Source organism: Ictalurus punctatus, chromosome 2, assembly GCF_001660625.3.
Source record: "Ictalurus punctatus breed USDA103 chromosome 2, Coco_2.0, whole genome shotgun sequence".
Taxonomy (NCBI): Eukaryota; Metazoa; Chordata; class Actinopteri; order Siluriformes; family Ictaluridae; genus Ictalurus; species Ictalurus punctatus.
In genome coordinates, this window is record NC_030417.2 from 23,870,841 (window position 1) to 23,890,697 (window position 19,857).

Consider the following 19,857-nt stretch of genomic DNA (forward strand, 5'->3'; position numbering starts at 1 on the left):
AGTGGAGGTAGCTGGCTAGTAGCTTTCAAACAGAAGCAAGAAAAATGCATTATCCCAACTGGCTGATTCTGGTTCTCATCACAACAGCTGCTATCCACTAAAATGTGATTAAACAAAGGGATGCATTAATTTTAAAATAAAAACTTTTTTATAATCAGTATAATAAATGTTATCACCTAATAGTGTATACATTTTAATAGTGTCTGCTAGCACTTATTTTTCGTATAGGAGCATCCTATTGTAACTTCAGAGCCTAGGTTATTGGCGTTAGTCGATAGAATACGTTAAATAAGCTTTTTAAAAATTATAGACTTTGATTATGACACTTTAGGGTCTCACAAAACTGTCGATGTAGCCCGGGCAGAATTTGAGTTTGAAGGCCCTGCTATAGATACTCTATAGACTATTAAATTGTCCATTTTGTGTTTCAGTTTATTTGGATGGTTGTGTTGTGTAGTAGATCGTATAGATCATATATTATTTCATCCTTAGTCCTTCCACAATTAAAAAAATGAACTTTTTGTGTTCTCTTTGAAACAGTTAATAACATGTTCAAATACAGATGAACATTAAGCACAAATAATCATTTGTCATATTGAATATCAGCTTGTTGAGTTCATTAGGATATATATTATGGTTACTATGGGTACAAATAGAAATAATGGCACAGAGACATAGGCAGGAGTAATTTGATAAGCTATTGATTATAGCTTTCTTGGTGTCATCTTTATTGTGAACATACAGTATATGGCTTCTATAAAAGTATTCATATCTAAGTTCAGTAATTTGGAGAATATCCAGTAATATTCAGTAGATTTTCATAATTTAATGTAATATAATTACATACTTCTCAATTATCATCATTATGTAGAAGGATACAGGTATAATGAATATTCTTTCAGTTCTTTTTTCCATCCTCTTTCTAATCTTCATGCAATAACATTGAATATGAAGTATTGCTGTCTTGGCCAAAGCTATTTTTGGACCTAATGGGTGATGGAGATTTATGGAGGAACAGATTAACTGGGTTAATTATCTGGCTTTGTCACGCATCTGGTGAATTACAAATCATCTGCGTTTTAAAGTTCTGCCTCAGTTTGCAATATAATTGATCTGACATAAGATCAGATTCTACAGTCTTCTTCTTAAATTATCACATTTGACATTAACTGGCAAAAGTGATGCACCCCTAGAACATCAACATCATTTCTATTTGTGAAGGATTTTGTAGGGAAAACCATGTTTCTTTCATCTTTATATGTTTATTTAGGCTTCAGAGGTTTGCATGAGCGCTCTGTTTGATTTTGTTCAAAATGCTATACACATGGGCTTGTTGTAGTACAGTCAGAGGTTGGAACGTCCAGCGACTTTACATGTTGAGCTCTTGCCTTTGGCTTATAGCTTCTTGCAAAGCTGATGTATATACAGGAGTAGTTTCCAAACCCCTTAAGGCTATTTATTTATTTATTTTTATTGAGCTTTCCAAGTTTTCTATAGGTTGCCTGAATGCGTTGCACAGAAGCGATTTAGCTGAAGTTCGGCATCAAACAAGAGCTCCATTGTCTCACGTTTTAAACACATGCAGAGTGAAAACAAAGACATCAGAGACACGAAACAACCTTTATTATCCACTGGCTAAAGAATAACTGCCCTTAAGTTTTGTTGAGTGCACAAACACCACATGCTTTTCAAAGTTGTGATCAGCTCTTTGGCATAAATGGATTCAAACATTTTGTCTGTTGAGCATTTAAGCTACAAAAACACACCTCTATATAGCTTCTATCCGCAAATAAATAACATAGTGTGTCTTTTTGTGGGTGACCCCCTCTCACCAGTGATTATGTCAGCTTGGCCAGCGGCTGTTGATGCAGATGTTTGGACATGGAGACCTGACAACATGAAAAAAGGCAGCTGCATTGTTTTTTTTAAACATCATTATCTGCTCCATCAGCAGTGAGTCAGAGAGATTAATTCAGTGAGACGTATGTGTTTGGGACACAGTTTCAGCAAGATATTGTCTTATCTTTTGCATTGCAAGAACTAGGAATGGCAAACATAACATCCAATATTTGTGGTTAATGGTGTGTGGAGCACACTTACTGTAATAAACTAATGAAAGGATTAAATTATGACCAGAATTTTAACTGCTAAAGGAAAGCATACTCTGTCTTTTTTCTCCTTTTATGCCCAGTAATCTTTGATCACATTTCCTTCTTGCTCTGCCTGGCTTTCTCTCTATCTTTTTCTGTTGTCTTCTTTTTGCTCTCGGTTCTCTTCACCCTTCTTCCTTTTCTTTCAGCAGCCCCAGGGTACCCACGCTTTTCAGGAAGTCTAGCCCACACATTCCTTCCTATAAGTCATTTGGATCACCATGCCAACAGTGGGGTTCTCTATGGTCAACACCATTTCTATGACACCCAAAAAGGTGGGTAAAGCATCTAACATTTTTTTCATTGTAGTATATTTTTCATCTGTTGTATCTGTCCTTTTGTTTTTATCCCCAAATATATACTCCAATTATATACCTTTAGAACCCATGGAAAACTATTTTAGCGCTGAGGTGCCCTGAATTATTAACTATCCTGTTTTATCATTTTCCCAGAAAACTTCTACTTAAGAAGCCTTCCATCCCAACCCCCACTTATTTCAGCCAATCACAGCATTCCACCCATGTCAAGGACAGAGCCAGGAAACTCCCAGGGCTCTTGCAGTAGGGACACAGGTAGTGTTGTGAACTTGCACAAGGGTCTTAAGGAAGCCAGTATAGACAAAGGCATGGTCTCAGGTACAAAGGACAAAGAAAGGGCCAGCAGTAAGCATGAGTCTAAAGATCGCCACCCCCACAACCAACATCCACAGCCCCAGCACCTCCACTCACACCAGCCCCAACACCATTCTCAGCACCCTGCCACTATGGACAACATGAATGGTATGGAGAGGCACAAGGCTTCCTTACTTATGGAGTACAAGGACCATTCGCAGAGTATGGGTAAGCCTCTTAGTGCCTGTCTACTCAATGGGAAGATGCAGAATGGAGACTCTCGTGCTGGAGTTGGGTCCAAAGGATCCATGGCCAGCTGTGGAGGAGAGAACATGGGCAGGGGTCCTGGAGACTCAACAAATGCACAAGCCAGACACATGGGTAACAGTACTAATGGGCGCTGCACAAAAGAAGCTGTGAGTGGTGAGATGAGGATCAGCGAGCAGCCTCCTCCTGGTTGTGTGGAGAGGGGTCAGGTGCTACACCAGTCTTTGTCATACTCTGTGCCTCCTCCTTTGCCTGTGGGTTCAGCAACTGGTGGGGGACATCCAGGCAGCTTTCACTGTTTACAGCTCCACCCTAGTCATCCACATCACACCCAACATCCACACCACAGCCACCACTCCCACCATCACCCAGATTTTTTCTGCCCCCCTCCTGCGCCGATAACCAATCCTTCCTTACATGAAAAAGGGGCTGGCAGCGGTGGAGCAAGAGAACCCAAAGCAACCAGACCCACATTTGTACCATCTGTAGGCCACCTTGGGGAGAAAGCTGGAGGCCTCTTTCAACTGGGAAACCCTGAATGCCAGGGGGTGGCTGTTGGGGGAAGCAGTACCAAAGAAAAGGTCATGGAAAAGACAAGTGGGGGAGTGGGGCATCCAGGGAACTGGCACAGAAAACAACAGGAGCACCAACAACAGCAGCAGCAGCAACCTCCACCACAGAAGCAGCATCCCTACAGAAAAGCAGAAAAAGCCCCTGACTGGATGCACAACAGTGATCATCACTTACAACAACAGCAACAGCAGCAGCATCAGGCTGTGCGCTCTCATAGTGCAGACTGCATCAATGGCATGGACACAGAGGTCTATAGATCTGCTCTGACACAGGAGCCTAAAACTGGCCATCTGTTAACTCATCTTAGTAATATTAGCACACAGTCCTATAGGGATTGCTCACATTCTGGGTCAACTCCGAACTCCTCACCCCTTGCAAAGAACATGTCTCAGCAAGGACCTGGTTCTGGAGGTGGGAGCTGCTCCATGCAGAGAGAAGGCCAAAAGGTTGCCCGTATCCGCCACCAGCAGCATGGCAGAACGGGTTCAGGTGCTCCCTCAGCAGAGCTGGGCCAGACCAATAGCAGTCAAGAGATGAAGCGGAAAATGGACATGTCTCCATACAGTTACAATAACAGTGGGCAGCATCATTCACATCAGCAATCACCTGTGCCACCATGGGCAATGCACCCCCATCATGCCCACCTGGAGGAGGATCAGCGCAGGGCTTATATGGAATCTGTCAGTGGAACTGCCAGTGGTAGACAGCATCCCCATCAACACCAGTCAGCTGGAATGGGTCCCCCACCTGCTCCTGTACAGAACCAGCAGGAGATTTTGGGCCCACAGGGAGAGGGTAGTGCCATGAAAAACCTTCTTAAGTATAGCAACCAGCAGCAGCCTCTCCTCCTGTCCCAGAAAACCCCATTTGGAGGACTGGGAAGCATCAAAACAGGACCTAACAGCACCAATTGCACCTTACAGACTGGAAAAACAACCCTGCCTTCCAGGAAAGTCATAACCAATGAGAGTGAACGGCATGAATGTGGAGGACGGAGCAGGGAGATGGGGGAGGTGGCTCATGGGGAGGGGGAAGTGCGGCAACCCCCTGTGGGTATCGCAGTTGCTGTGGCACGGCAGAAAGAACCAACCTGCAGACCTCCCGACAACCATCCAAGCAGCTGCCAGGGGCGGGTTCACTCTGGCATGAAAGGTAAGCACAAATTTTTAACCTCTTAGACACTGAATAAACAAGCAGAAAAGCAAGCATTCCTGCTTGTTTGTGTGTGACCTCTGGAAGAACTTTCTGGTGAAAAATAAACAGCATGCCTTTCAGGGCCTAAAGTGGAAACAGTTTTTCCTGCTGCTTGTTTAAATCCTTGCACAGGGAGAGGGAACACATACAGAGGCTGCTGTGCAGCTGTTACTTTACAGATGGTTTTGATTATTGAAAAGATAGCATTTTAGATATCATAGTTAGAGAAAGGGTGTTGAAATAAAATGTTAATTTTTTTAGGTGCTTCACGACCCATGTATCCCCCAGACTCATCCAGAGAGGAGGACCGGAAGCGAATGAGTGGGGAGCACATGGGTGTCAGTGGGGGTCATCCATGCCTGGACAGAGAGCGAGAAACATTTATCAGGTAAATAATCCACTTATGACACAAGGTCTCTCTCACACATATATATACACACATGTTTCTATCACTTGCACAGCTTCTGACTTTTAGCCTTTGCTCATCTGCATTTTTAGAGACAACAAGGAAAGGGTAGAATTTGCAAGGATCCATCCCTCCAATAGTTGCCGTGGTGACATCGCCTCTCATCTTATGGTGCCTAGTGGCAGTTCCCTTCAATCAAGCCAGCTCGCAGACCCTGCAGCACATGCCCATTCTGCGCACCACCACTGGATGCCCCGCACAGCAAGTCCTTCCCTCTGGATGACGGGTCATTCCTATGGTGTGTAATAAAAAAAAAAGTTGTAGGAAACAGAAAAGGAAATCAGACATGAAGCTCCATGATGGTTTTATGCATTTAAACGTAGTTGAATAATTATAACAATGAGAAATATGTTGTGTGCTGTACCATATGGTGTACTGTGTACGAAGCCATGTATGTATTTGACAATGCAAATAATTATGTACTTTAGAATATTGTGCATTAAAATCTTGCTCCTTTCTTCCTATTCCTAAGGTATAAGCCACACCGGTCTCCATCAGAATCTTCCTCCGGGGTTCTCTACAACTATGCCTGCTCCCCTCCAGCCTGTACTACCCCTGCCCCAGGACCCTTCCGCCCAGTTGGTAGTGTTACCCACTGAGCCTACTGCCCATCCAGCCACTCATCACATAGGTATGATGAAGTCTTTTGATGTTTTCCTATACTCATTTTACTCTGTCTGCAACTTTATTTCTTGTTATTCGCTATCATTTGTCTGTTTTATTTTGGCTATTACACTGCGGTTTTTCTGGGCATGTCCGTATGAATCTACCAACAATGACTAATTTACGTTTAAAGACATCTAGAGAATGGCTGTAGAGAATTATAATATAGAAGTGAAGTTAGTTATGTGGTGTTTGTGGTTAGCTAAAGGACAAAACCTCTGTGCATGATTCCCTAAAATCCAGCAATTTCCTATGGACCTCCCTCCACCATCTCCATAGGGATGGAGATCTGCATTATCAGGATGCTCTTCCCATTCCCAGGTCTATACATAGAGGCCGCTTCTGTGACATGAAGTTTCTCTAGACCCTCTAGTCCACACATGCCTCTTTGCTGCAAACAGGCTGTGAAATTTAATTAGCTCTTCATCCTTGACAGAGCTTGCTTCCTTCCGCTCTCTGTTGGAGTCTAAGCTAAGTCTGGACGTGCATCCACAAAAGTCTTCCCTTGGGTAACATTAGCCAAGCTGGGTTAACATTTCAGAACAAGGTCCATGGTGCATCAGGGAGGGTTGGGATTGGTGGTGGAGGTATTGAGCAGGAGGGGTTAGCCTGAATGTGTAAGATTTTATAAGAGCTATGAGAAATATGGCAAAGGAGGAACAACATTGGGCCTTGAAAGTTATAGGGTGTGTCATAGTAAGCATGCTCAGCTATTGCTGACCCACAGCATGCTCCCTAGCTAAGCTGCTCAGAAGAGGCTCTAACAGCATGGGAACTGGGAACTTTTTTTGCATTACATGCTTCCATATAGGTCCACTGTGGCTCTTGCAGATAGGGTATTTTTAAGGGACATACCTGTTTTCTTAGATCAGACTGGCCACTCGGAAGCTAAATATCATCATCATCATCATTGTTATCATCAGTGTAATAGCATGTTTCTCAAAGATTCCAGAAACCAATTTGGAACAAAACATATTATCTATGTGTCAGCATGTATGTGAGATAGAAAATGTGGGAGTATTCTGTTTGGTTTAACAGTCCTGTTGCAGTGCCCTGAGTGTAGGCTGTGGTACAATAAGCGAGCACTGTATTTGTGCTTGTGTCTCTATGAGCAGGTACTTGTGTAAGTGAATTTGACATTGTTATTTGATTTCTGTATATACCAAAATAAAATGATTGCACAAAATTTACTCCCCCTTTCTCTTGCTTCTATTAGATGTGATGGAGCAGCCGGGTTTGTGGCCCCCAGTGTACAGGGCCCGAGGGCCTCCCTCCCACATGCAGCATCCCGCTGTGTACTCTCGCTCCCAGTTTCTACGGCAACAAGAACTGTATGCGCTCCAGCAACATCAGCAGCTGCAGCATCAGCAACATCCTGGCCCTCAGCAACCACCTCACCCACCACAGCAACACAGAGGAGTACACAGCATAGAGCCTCAGCACAGAAATACTCACAACCAGGCACGTTTTTAAAGGTTTTATATATAATGCTAGAGTTGTTTAGCAAATGGGCAAACGTCAAATGGACTGGCCATGTATGATAATATACAAGACATTTTTTCCCACACATTGCAGGGGTCTCAGCATTTCTGCCTTATCACTTCATGTGAAATGGTGAAGATTCTTCAAGATATCACTTTACTGTGACTTATTACTTGCCAGACATCACCAAGTCACAACACACACTAATACAATATATGAGCTGAAGTAAAATGTTAATTTAACATTAACATTCTTTTAAAAAAAAAAAACAGTACTAATACAACATATGATAACTTAATCGCCATATAATGCAGATTGGCCTTAGGATTCTATGAGCTGGAGGTTTCATAAATGCTAAAATGCCTGCACAAACTATAGTGCACATCAGTTAACTGTTTTTGCACAGAGGGGAGTACATAGTATTTGAAACCATTGAGTTATCAGCTGAACGATCCCTCTATCAAAGTGTTGCAGCCCCCATGGCTCCAAAGCTTCCTCATAATCTCTGCACAGTTCAAGGGTATTTCACAGTAAGAATGGTACAGTGCAGCATTGGGGGACTAAGTACTATTGTATTACATTCAAAATCTAAACGCATTTCAGTCCAAATCTGTGTCAGTTTCAGCAATGCACAGGCGTTCTATTGATGCTGCTTTCACTGGCTACCATCAGTACATTTCTCAGACTTTTTTGTTTGTCAAATTATCCCTATTTGTTTGACATTTGGATGGAAAGATAGATCAAAAGCTCTTTATGGATTCACTTTGCCTTAATTTGCAACTCTATTTATTTCAGATGCAGAAGAAACCTGAGGACCATGGAGCATGTGGCATGGAGTTGCAGGACATCCTGTCTGAGCCTAGGAACCCCAAAGCTACCAAGTCTTATACTTATGGCTCTTCAAACCGGGCATCATCACCTCCCAGGGCCTCTGCTGCACACATGTCACCTTGCTGTCAGTCGCCATGTATGCATCCTCATCCAAAAAGCACACCCTCCACCCCTTGTCCTGTCCCGAGTCCTGCCGCTACTGTGCCCTGCTCCCCTGCTATCAGCCCTGCCCCATCTCAATTACCCAATATAACAGAAACTCAGGACAAGAGAGCAAAGGGCCAGCCACCACAAGACTACCCTCAGTCTATGGAACCAGGTAAGACTCAGATTCATGTTATTGATTTGGATATACAGCTTGAAACTATTGTACTTTACAAGTGCAGTTGACAGGATCTGGCTTCAGAACCTTGTGTGTCTACATCTATTGGGCCTATGTAGAGATTGTGCTGACAAATAGTTTTGCCTGGCTTAATGTCAACCTTAGAGGCCTTTTGGAATTTGTGTTGTTGAGGTTCAAAGAAAACACATCAAACCATCACACCAGTCTTTGTACGCCCACCTTCATGTCTTTTTTTCTGAAGCATAAGTGACTCCAGTCATTCACTCTACAAATCAAGAACACCATATGTAGATCGTTATCCGCACTGAGCTACTCAACACTCATGCAGGAACAATCTGGCTGCTTTTAGAATCTGTGGCTCTGTGTGGGTGGCTGCATTGGAAAGCCCATGATTGATTAAGCTGCGGAAAATGGCCGGCAGCTCGTCTTCCAAGCCCTGCCACCTCAGTAATGATGAGAATCACTTTGTCCAGAGACCTTGCCTCCACTAGTCCCTCTTTATCCACAACTTTTTCTTTATCATTAACACCTCACTAAGTACTTTAGTGTGTCAGATGATATTAACGTGCCAGAGCAGTTGAAGAAATGCAGCACAGCTCTACTTCAGAGCTTCTACCCAACAGCTCTGCAGATGCCTAGTGTGGAAATGATCAGCTCAGCAAATCTAAGCAGATGTCCTCCTACACGGGCTTCTCTCACAAAATTCAGCTTGTATAATATGCAATGTACTCTGTTGAGGTGATGAATTGTCTCAAAATTATTTTCTTTCCATAGATCTTCCACCTGGATACACCTATCCTTCAATCACCATGGGATACAGAGGTGGGCCCTCCCCACAAGATGTACAGCTGGCTGAGCCAGCTGAGCTGGAAGCCATTCCAGTCGAGCCTGTGGAGCATGCTCCAGCCCCTCTGTCCAGTATTGGAGAGGGGCCTGAGTGCCAGGCAATAGTAAGGCCCATCACAGAGTCCCAGTTGCCAGTGGAGGAGAAAAATAAGGAAGATCTGGCACAAGAGCAGGCACGAGGTGCACTGGACCAAAGCGGAGAGCCGGATCCAGTGGGCTGCTGTGTGCCTGTGGAGCATGAAGAAGCACAGGGAGAAGCAGCAATGATTATTTGCCACCCTGAAGAGGAGTCAGCCTGTGAAGCAGCACACTGTCCTGGTAGTTGGTTAGAGGAACCAGTACATAAGGATTCTACCATAGTCTGTCAGGAAGAAGGTGGCCTTCTTGAGCAGGACAGTGTTGTTTCTGAGCTGAAATCACAGACAGCACCAGCTCCCGAGCATCCATGTGTTCCAGTTAATCCTGACCTCCAGCCCAGCACAGCCACTGAGGTAGTGGCAGAAGAGACAGAAAAGGAAGGTCCAGAGGAAGACTGTATACAGATCCTCTCTCCTCCTTCATCTCCTATCAGTGCCACTCCCTTCCCACAACCAATTGTGCCAAGTTACTGGAGCCTGGAGCTCCTGATTGCCGCTGCCTTCTGTGGAGACTGCCCTCCCCCCTCTCCACCTGCTTCCACCACTTCTCAGGGCTGTGCCGGCCCCTTCTATGCCAGTACATATGGCATGGAGCTCCTTAGTGAGCTGGCTGATCTGGAGCGCCAACAGGAACACCACAGTGCAGAAAAAAGTGAAGGTGAGCTCTAGTGAGCAGAAGTCATGCTAGAAAACAAGCTAGCAATGTACCTTACTAAAAGTCCAAAAATAATATACCTGCAGAAAAGAGAATGAAGTGGTTTGTCTTGGGGCGGGGTTTGATTAAGAAGGATTCTTGTTCTAAAGAGCTTGCAGTCCCAAGGGATAGGGGAAACAAGCCGGGCTGCTGCTGCTACCCTTTGTACTGAGGGACATTCTATGCCTTTTGTTTCTGCAAACTCGTTTGATCCACACACCTTTCACAAAATGAAGCAAGGACTGTGCTTTGTTTTCCATTTCTGAGCAAAATCAAAACTTTGCTAACGCTTGTTAGCATCATTAAGGGTAATTAGCCCATTAGCACATTGGTCTAAAAATGGTTTAAAAGCTACTGATGTACTTATTTAATCACTTTAATCACTTGATTCAGAATACACAATGGAAATCAAATTTTAAATATAACAGTCTTTGCTCTAATAAATAAATCCTGCTGCTTCATAAAACAATAATATGAATCCAGCTCCTGACTCACATAGCAAACCCCATTGTTTGGTTGTTTAGGACCCCGGTGTCCTTAGAACTCAATAGTTGGTATCCTTTTCTTTTCCTGACACAGGACAAGAACAAATAATATTTGACCTCCAGAGTCTTGCTACCTTGGCAGTGGCTCGTGCCCTGGAGTTGGACTCCAAGGCAAACAGTATAGCAGACGCTGAGAAGCAGTGTCCAGCAAAAAGAACCTTCAACCTGCGGCGGAAATGCAATTGGACCCCTCGACATGAGCCAGTAATTAACTTTGACTTCATACCTGTTTATTCATGTTCATGCACTTCATTTTGCATTGAATTAATTTATACAAATATTTTTATGCATAAAAATATCCCAAGTCTTAGATTTTTTTTTTGATCGGCATGGTTACTGCTGCTCTCTAGGTTTGTCCTGTGAAGGGTGCTATGGATGCTATAGACAGTCAGGAACTGGCTATGCGAGTGAGGCTGGCAGATTTGCAACGGCGCTACAAAGAGAAGCAGAAGGAGTTAGTCAAGCTTCAGAGGAAGCACGAGCACCAGTAAGGACTGCCTTCCTTCAAAGTCCAACTTCTCCTCAGTAAAAACATTCGTTTCTAGTTCTCTTAAAATAAATTACAATAAATTACAAAGCCATCACTCAGAGTGTTCACTTAGAATCCTGCCAACCATGTTGGTGAATAAAATCCTTAACCAAACTTCGCTTTTGTTTTTTCTCTAGGAAAGAGGAGACTCCTCGCAGTCCGGCACGTCGGGGCCCTGGCCGACCACGAAAGCGGAAATCAACAGGTCTAGGGCTGATGGCTCCCCCTGAGCCACAAAAGAAAGTCAAGTAAGTAATGTCTACTTCTACATCCACACTTTTAGATAAGCCCCTCATCTTAGACCACACCTCATACTATAAACAGGAAACAGAGGAACTCATCTGGCCCCAGTAATGAAGTCCATTTCAGTCTTATCATAGCCAGTAAAGAGTCTGAATTACATCACACCACAAGCAGGCTGTCCTGTCTGTTTAAAGTAAAGAAGCACACTTTCTTTTATATGTAAGAAAGGACCCTGGCTTGCTAATGCCAGCAATGTGGTGGAAACCTGATACTGAGTACAAGGTTCATGGATTATGAATATACAGTGGGGGAAATAAGTATTGAATGCATCAAAAATATTTTCAGTAAATATATTTCCAATGAGGCTATTCAAATGAAATTTTCACCAGACTTTGGTATTAACTTAAGAAATCCACACATAAAAAGAAATCATTAAAGTCCATAAATGAGGTTATGTGTAATAAAGGGGAATGACACAGGAAAAAAGTATTGAACAAGCTAACTGAAATTTATTTAATACTTTTTGGAGAAGACTTTGTTTGTAAGGACAGCTTCAAGACACTTCCTGTATGAAGAAATTAATGGGCCACAGTATTCAGGTGTGATTTTGGCCCATTCTTCTAAACATATTGTCTTTAAATCTTGCTCAATTGGATTGAAGTCAGGTGATTGACTGGGCCATTCGAACACCTTGATTTTCTTCTCCGCAACTAATTGAGAGTTTCCTTTGCTGTATGCTTTGAATCGTTGTCCTACTGAAAGGTCCACACACGTCTCATCTTCATCATCCTGGTGGATGGCAGCAGATTCTTCTCAAGAATCTCCCGGTAAAGGGCTCCATTCATCGTTCCATCAATAATATGAACTCTAAATGGGGCATCACAGTGACATTACCAAGAACAGGACATCCCTGCAAAGTTTATAAAAGGACAAGACACAAACTTACTAGGGAGACCTATGGCAACATTAAAGGAGCTACAGGAATATCTGACAAGTACTGATTGCTCTCTGCATCTGACATATTCTTCATGTGTCTGGGCTGTGGGGTAGCGTGGCTAGATGGAAGCCCTTTATCACAAAAAACAACCACGCTCAACTAAATCACCCAACCCATGTGGTAAAATGTGTTATGGTCTGATGAGACCAATTTCAAAACTTATAATAATTCAGTAATTCCAAAAAGTATGTTTGTGCAAAAATACCCACACCGTACACCATACCCACAATGAAGCATGGTGGTGGAAGCATCATTCTTTAGGGAGGCTTTTCTTCAGCTAGAACTGCGGCTTATATCAAGGTGGAGGGAATTATGAATAGATACAAATACCAGTCAATTTTAGGCACATTCAGACGCCTGCTAGTAAGCTGAACATGAAAAGGAACTTTATAGTTCAGCATGACAATGACTGGAAGCATCCATCCAAATCAACAAAGGAATGCCTTAACCAAAAGAAGATCAATGTTTTTGAATGACCTTTCCAGTGTCCAGGATCTAGGGCATGCAAAGGAGATGCCCTCACAATATAAAGGATCTAGAAGGTTTTTGTAAGAAACAGTGGGAAAATATTGCCAAGTCAAGATGTGCCACACTGATAGACTCTTACCCAAAAAGACTGAATGATGTAGTAAAATCCAAAGGTTATTCTTCAAACTATTAGTTTAGGGATGTGCACACTTATGCAACCAGGTTAATGTATGTTTTTGTTTTTTTTTTACTTTCCTATTTTTCCCTAAAATGTTTCTGATTGTTTGTCACTTCGTTTTTATATGTTGCAGTTTCACATTGAGGGTGGAAAAAGTTCTGACATGATTTATCTTGGTTTAATTTTTTTCATACCAAAAACCTGCCATTTTAATAGGGGTATGTAGACTTTGTATATCCACTGTACTGTAGATTGTGATATGCGCATAAATGTACACTACATTTTCTGTGAATTGGAGGTCAGACTAGCCTAAGGTCTTACTGGTTCTTGTTCTCAGACAAGTGCAGTGTCTGTGGCTCCTTGGTTTACAAGTCAAGAGAGCCTGTTACTTTTCAGTTGACGCCATCATCAGGACCCATGTGCTCTCTCTCTCTCTCTCTCTCTCTCTCTCTCTCTCTCTCTGTGTGTGTCATTCTGTCTCTCTCTCTGTCTCTCTCTCACTTCTGGTCTTTCTTGCTCTCTCTGGACCTTTGGGCAGTCTTCCATTGTGTTCCCAGCTGTCCTGCTGCTGTGTCACCTCCATTCTGTTTCCGCCCTTGTAGTCATGTCCCCACGCTGGCCGCGACATGATACTGCGTGACAGTGACACTCAGACGCATGGGCAGTTAGCCAGAATCCCTTTAGCACATGCTAGAAAAGTGTGTGTGTGTATGTGTGTGTGTGTGTGTGTGTGTGATGACTGGAATGTCTTGCTGCAGTCACCAGGCAAGGAGCCAGATTCTTTGTTTTAGATTCATTTTGTCTTATTGTTCATAACACATGATTTTCCTTCATGTTATCACTATTTCTCAAAATTCCTTTGAGGTGGTACCTTACATACAACATTTCACAAGACATTTTCTTTTCTTCTTGTGTTTTTCTTTCTTATATTTCACTTGAACATAACACATTTTATTTAGTATATTTTGATAAAGGGAAGTGGGATAGTGTGTATTAGCATCAGCTACATCTTGTGTGATTTCTTTTACAAACAGACAATGAGCTGTGTGTGTGTTTGTGTGTGTGTGTGTGTGGGTGTGTGTGTGTGTGTGAGTGTGAGAATGAGTGCAACTCCCTGATAATCAGTTCTGTTTAATTAGATGCTGGGAGAGCTCCCAATAGGGAGGGGCCGTGTCACATCATGTTTGTCATTGCATGGTGCAGCAGAACTTGCCTCATGGGGACAACACACACCACTGAAGCCTCTGTCCCCAGCTTGTCAATCATGCCGCCCCAGGGCACGATATCACATACACAAACACACAGAGACACACATACACAGATGTTTAGCGCAAATACAAATAGACACACAGACAGTAAGCTACAAAAAACACACTCTAATTCGATTATGTAAGATGCAGTACATGGGTGAGAAAAATGTCAATGAGATTTCCCTCTTTTGCACCAAGGGCTCCACTTGCGATTCACATTAAGCTCCCAGTAACAAATGGCACAGCAAAGGTAGGAGGGAGGTTAATCTCTTTGTTTGAGTGCAGCCTGCCACACGTTTCTGCGCTTCTTTGGGCACGTTACCAGGGAAATGCAAGGGCATTCTCACTGTAAGACAGAAGCGCCATGGCACTGACGTGGAAATGCAGAACAAATGCTCTAATGCTCAGCGACAGAAATGTGCAATTGTTGTATTTCTTTACCGAGAGTGCAAGTGTTGTGTTTTAAAAACCTGTGGCATTGTTTCAATGACAGGACAGTGGGGGTGGTCCTGCTGACAGAGGACTCGGGTAGAGGAGGTGGGGATTTGATGAAGAAGAGGAGGCTGTCCAACCGGAGCTTTGGCCGTCTTGGAGCCGTACAGGTTACTGTCCCTTCCTCAGTGGGTTTATCATGTCGTTATCTATCAGTGATCTTTATTCCCACATGCCTCATACACTTCCATTATGGTTCGCTTAACATTATGTCCATGTAATTCTTTTTATCTCTCAGGTGAAGATGCAATCCACTCAAAAGAGCAGCCTCCACGAGCATCACATGGCACAGCTGAAGTCCAAGCCTGCTGTCAGTAGAACCATCAGGGACCGTGAAACCTTGGGGTCTGCTCACTTGTACGCTTCTCAGCGCAGCCCAAAAGCGGATTCCAGACTTTCTAACATGACAGCCAATGAGTCTGAAGGCCAAAGTGACACAGGTCAGATACGTTCACTGTCTAAATGCTGTTTATACGTGTGAATTTGGTGTTAGCCGGCATTTTTCTCACTATGTCTCTGTGTACAGGCAGTGGAGACAGCGGCACTCGGGAGAGCTGGAAGGGCCTGAGGAAAAGTAAGAATAAGAGTGAGGCGGCTTTAAATCGAGCATCAGCTTGTGTGCAGCAGCCTCGGGCCAGAGGACAGGATGCGACAGAGGACGGGGAAACATTCGCAGAGGATACAGAGTCCTCTGAGCAAGGTGAGTCTGACCTATTTAATCATCAGCCTTTGAGAAAACCCCAGGAATGTCCTTATTGTACGAGCATATTTGAATAAATCTAATCATTGTATATAGATAAGCACAGACATGGAAGCATTATGATCTAAACTGAGAAAAGAAAGTCTCAGTAATGCAAAGATAATTAAGAAATTCTCTGAGTGAGTGTGCCCCCAGTGGCCATGTGAGGGGATGTTAATTTGTTAATGCTGACAAGTGAAAGACAAGAGTGTGTGAGATTGTGTGTACGGAGGTGAGTGAGAGGGTGTTGATGAATGGCTTGTAAATGACAAGAGTGCCTGGGGGTGTGTGGACACCTGACACCTCTCACTCCAGCCTCTTGCTGGCAGACACACAGACACAGCTGCAGCCTGCCGTCTCATGCGACAACTCAACAGCTGACTGGGCATTAACACCTACTGCTACACACACACATGCACATGCACAGATACTGCACAGACTACACATAATTAACGCGGAGAGGTTGATGACTCCTGCGTCAAAAATTGTCATTCTCTGAAACTACACTCTCACTGTGATTCACCTTCTGTTGCTATGGATCCCACAAGGATACTGTAAAAAAAAATTGCACTTCCCAAAAACATTTCGTAAATCCGTTGCTTCAGTGGATAATCTTACCTGGATACTGTAGACTTGTACATTCTAAGAACTGCTGCTATAATCATAAAACATAAAGACCCTGGACACTTATTACATATATATTTCATTCATAAGGGATCTAAATCTGTATCCAGATTTCTGCAGTGCTGCTTTGTGACAGTATCTACTGTTAAATGTGCTATACAAATTAAGTTGAATTGCACTTCATATTATCTAGATTAGGGTTGGAGTCATGTGAAGAATATGATATATATTTTATTTGAAAATGAGTTTTGCAATAGATCGTGTTTTAGTGAAACTGCATGCAAAAACATTTCTGTTTATCCCACAGAAGAGGAGGAAGCTGAGGGCAGTTACAACATCGATGCAAGCCATACCATCAAAGTGCCACCCTTCAGGGAGCTCCTATCCAGCTCCATCCTAAAAGACCCCTCCCCTTCCTCTGTTGTGAAACTGGAAGTCAATCAGAAGGCAAAGAATAAAAGAGAACGGCAAGAACTGTACGGTGAGTACAAAACCCACAAACACTATTTACTTATTCGTTGTGTTTTGTATTTGTCTAATTAGTGGACCCCTGCAGGTTCCCAGCTTCGCTCAAATACAGAAGGTGAGGTGAAAGTAAAGAAAAGGCCCCACTGCAGGTCAGAACCAGACAATGCAGCGAAGACCTTGGAGGTGAGGAGGAGACCAGGTCGTCCCAGACTGCAGGAAAAGCTGTGGGCTGGTCACTATCGTAAACCTGCAGGTCTCTTGTCTTTCTCCACCACCAGCGAGAGGCTGAGGAGAGCCACGCGGAAGAGCTCCATGCTCCGTGGAGTTCTTAGCAAGGTGAGCACAGAACAGGAAGTTTATTCATGATGATGTTAAATAATAATGAGCCATGTCTTCTACACACTCTTTAAAATGTCAGTAATGGGGACTCTGTGGAAACTCTTAAAGAACAACAATAAAGCTTTCTTTATCGAGAAAGGTTCCAAGTAGAGCCTTTTTCTAAAAGAGTCCTTGTAGAAAATCAGAACCATTAACCATCCAAAGAACCCATGAGCAACATGAGTGTAGAGTTACATTGGTATAGCGAAGAGACCTCCCTAATATGTACCTCATGCTTTGCTCCAGCTTTTCAGTGATTATGTATATGTACAACATGCCCATGTACAAGAAAATCTGATATTGTATATAAATAAGTCAATAATTGGATTTCCTTCTAAATATATGATGCATGCATACATCATATGCATTAGCTTTTCAAGCTGTCAATATACCCAGTGAAATAAGTGCATGAAATAAAAATTTTAACCTTTTCTCTAAAGCAGTTTTTTACACATTGAGTAATTTTACTGGCTGGTAATGCTGTGCTTCTTCAAACTGTCTTTATTTATGAATCAAAGGAGTATACAAGGTTTTTTAGAGCAAACATCTGCTCTTGGACATCAAACAGGTTTTCTGTCACTACCAACAAACAATGATACTATCTGTATCTGTTTATTGCTCCAAATATCTGTATCTCTATTCAGTTTTACATTTGAAGTGGGCACAGCCTAACACTGGAAAAAACATTGGAATAACCCCCAAAGCTAGAAATGTCAGCACTATCTGTGGATTCTGGCTTCATGATCGGACTTAACTAGAGATGAGTGTGTGATGTTTTAAAAAAAATGTTTATCCTTTTCATACAATTAATATTTTCGCTTGTTCCTGCCTGTGCTTTTTTTTTTTTTTTTTAACAAAATCAGTTGGTTCTATTTCTCAAAATATAAACAAACTTGTAGTATAATTTAAGCCACAATTCCTAGGTAGTTAGGATGAATGAATGGATTGCACTGGATTGTGTCGTGAGTCATGTTCATCTTCATCTGCAAGCTACATATGTGACTGCTAACTCACATGAAAATAAAAACATCCCTCTTGCATGACTTTTTGTTGCGTTCAGAGGGATTCCAGTCCTGGTATACACCACGCCTATTGTATCTTTTCAGAATGCATTATCTGTTTAATCTGAATGATGTATTAATATACATTATTATATCTTTAGTATACATGCACTTTTGTACTTATGTACATGTACTTCTACTACTCTATAACTGTGACAAAAAGATTTCTTAGCTTCTGTGACTAAGGGCCCTGATTTTTGTATCTGTTTCTTTCTTCACTTTCCCTAATGCTACAGACAAAAAGTGGTTGGTCAGCTGTGGTCCAGTCTCCTCAGAGTGATGACACCTGTAAACGGAGGACCAGATTTCGGCAGGTAGATACACAAGAGGGCATATTTCCAAAGGCAAATGTTTCGCTTGGTGAAACAAGATTTTTTTTACTGTGATAACCATACCTTTCAGCAGTAATGCTGTGTTATTACTAAAACCCTAGCACAGCTTGTGTGCACAATAAAGATTGAACCCGGGAGCCATTGCTGTGATTTTAATGTATTGATTTCAGAAATGTGTATGTGAATTTGTCATTGTCTGTGCCCCCTTATTGTATGGTTCACTGTGTGTGTGTGTTTTGTGTGTGTGGTGTAGTCTAAAGGGCGCGCAGTCAGTCGTCTATTGGAGAGCTTTGCAGCAGACGATGGCTTCCAGCTGGGTGGAGACAGCAGCTTCTCCGATGAGGATGAGGAGAACTCTTCATCAAACACTAGAAATTCTCCAGGTAACTATCAGCCTGGAAAATAAATTTCTGCCAAGCGATTGACAGACGGATTTCCATTGATTAAATGCATATGTGCGAGATTTGCTCAGGGTGCATACTTCAGGAGGCGGTACACACCTACACCATGGGGAGAAATCCCTCACAAACCAAAGAATAGAGAAGTTGCAACATGCTGCCTTATTGCATTTTTTTTTCACCAATTTATACTGAGAAATTCCTCCACCTTGCTGGAATTGGGCTAGTCATGTGCCTCTATCATGCTCCTCAAATTTCATCTTTTTTTCATCTTTTTTTAAATAGTTGCTGGTGTAATTTGCATGACTTCTCATATATATTGCTTCTTTATATATATATATATATATATATATATATATATATATATATATATATAATTTTTGTATTTACAGTATCATCACATTTCTGTAAATATTTGATTACATCTTTTAATGTGACAACACTGAAGAAATGGCACTTTGCTACAATGTAAAGTAGTGAGTGTACAGCTTGTATAACAGTGTAAATTTGCTGTCCCCTCAAAATAACTCAACACACAGCCATTAATGTCTAAACCGCTGGCAACAAAAGTGAGTACACCCCTAAGTGAAAATGTCCAAATTGGGCCCAAAGTAATAAACAATATTTTGTGTGGCCACCATTATTTTCCAGCACTGCCTTAACCCTCTTGGGTATGGAGCTCACCAGAGCTTCACAGGTTGCCACAGGAGTCCTCTTCCACTTCTCCATGACGACATCACGGAGCTGATGGATGTTAGAGAACTTGTGCTCCTCCACCTTCCATTTGAGGATGCCCCACAGATGCTCAATAGGGTTTAGGTCTGGAGACATGCTTGGCCATCACCTTCACCCTCAGCTTCTTTAGCAAGGCAGTGGTCGTCTTGGAGGTGTGTTTGGG

The 19,857-nt window shown here is 42.6% G+C and overlaps 1 protein-coding gene across 6 annotated transcripts in view; it reads left to right on the plus strand.

The window, feature by feature from the left end:
- The window catches only part of LOC108255868 (BAH and coiled-coil domain-containing protein 1), a 79,132-nt gene that overhangs the window by 50,056 nt on the left and 9,219 nt on the right, over positions 1–19,857 (plus strand). For 3 of the 6 annotated variants that reach the window (XM_017452241.3, XM_017452190.3, XM_017452232.3), the window contains 18 exons: positions 2,300–2,425; positions 2,603–4,753; positions 5,057–5,183; positions 5,294–5,499; positions 5,734–5,892; positions 7,141–7,385; positions 8,202–8,556; positions 9,355–10,221; positions 10,837–11,006; positions 11,153–11,289; positions 11,469–11,579; positions 14,961–15,087; positions 15,198–15,399; positions 15,486–15,659; positions 16,630–16,803; positions 16,879–17,126; positions 18,466–18,543; positions 18,815–18,944. In XM_017452241.3, the coding sequence (XP_017307730.1) occupies positions 2,300–2,425; positions 2,603–4,753; positions 5,057–5,183; positions 5,294–5,499; positions 5,734–5,892; positions 7,141–7,385; positions 8,202–8,556; positions 9,355–10,221; positions 10,837–11,006; positions 11,153–11,289; positions 11,469–11,579; positions 14,961–15,087; positions 15,198–15,399; positions 15,486–15,659; positions 16,630–16,803; positions 16,879–17,126; positions 18,466–18,543; positions 18,815–18,944 (5,787 nt within the window). The remainder of the gene's footprint in view (positions 1–2,299; positions 2,426–2,602; positions 4,754–5,056; positions 5,184–5,293; positions 5,500–5,733; positions 5,893–7,140; positions 7,386–8,201; positions 8,557–9,354; positions 10,222–10,836; positions 11,007–11,152; positions 11,290–11,468; positions 11,580–14,960; positions 15,088–15,197; positions 15,400–15,485; positions 15,660–16,629; positions 16,804–16,878; positions 17,127–18,465; positions 18,544–18,814; positions 18,945–19,857) is intronic. The other 3 variants (XM_017452208.3, XM_017452199.3, XM_017452217.3) reach the window with 3 other exon arrangements.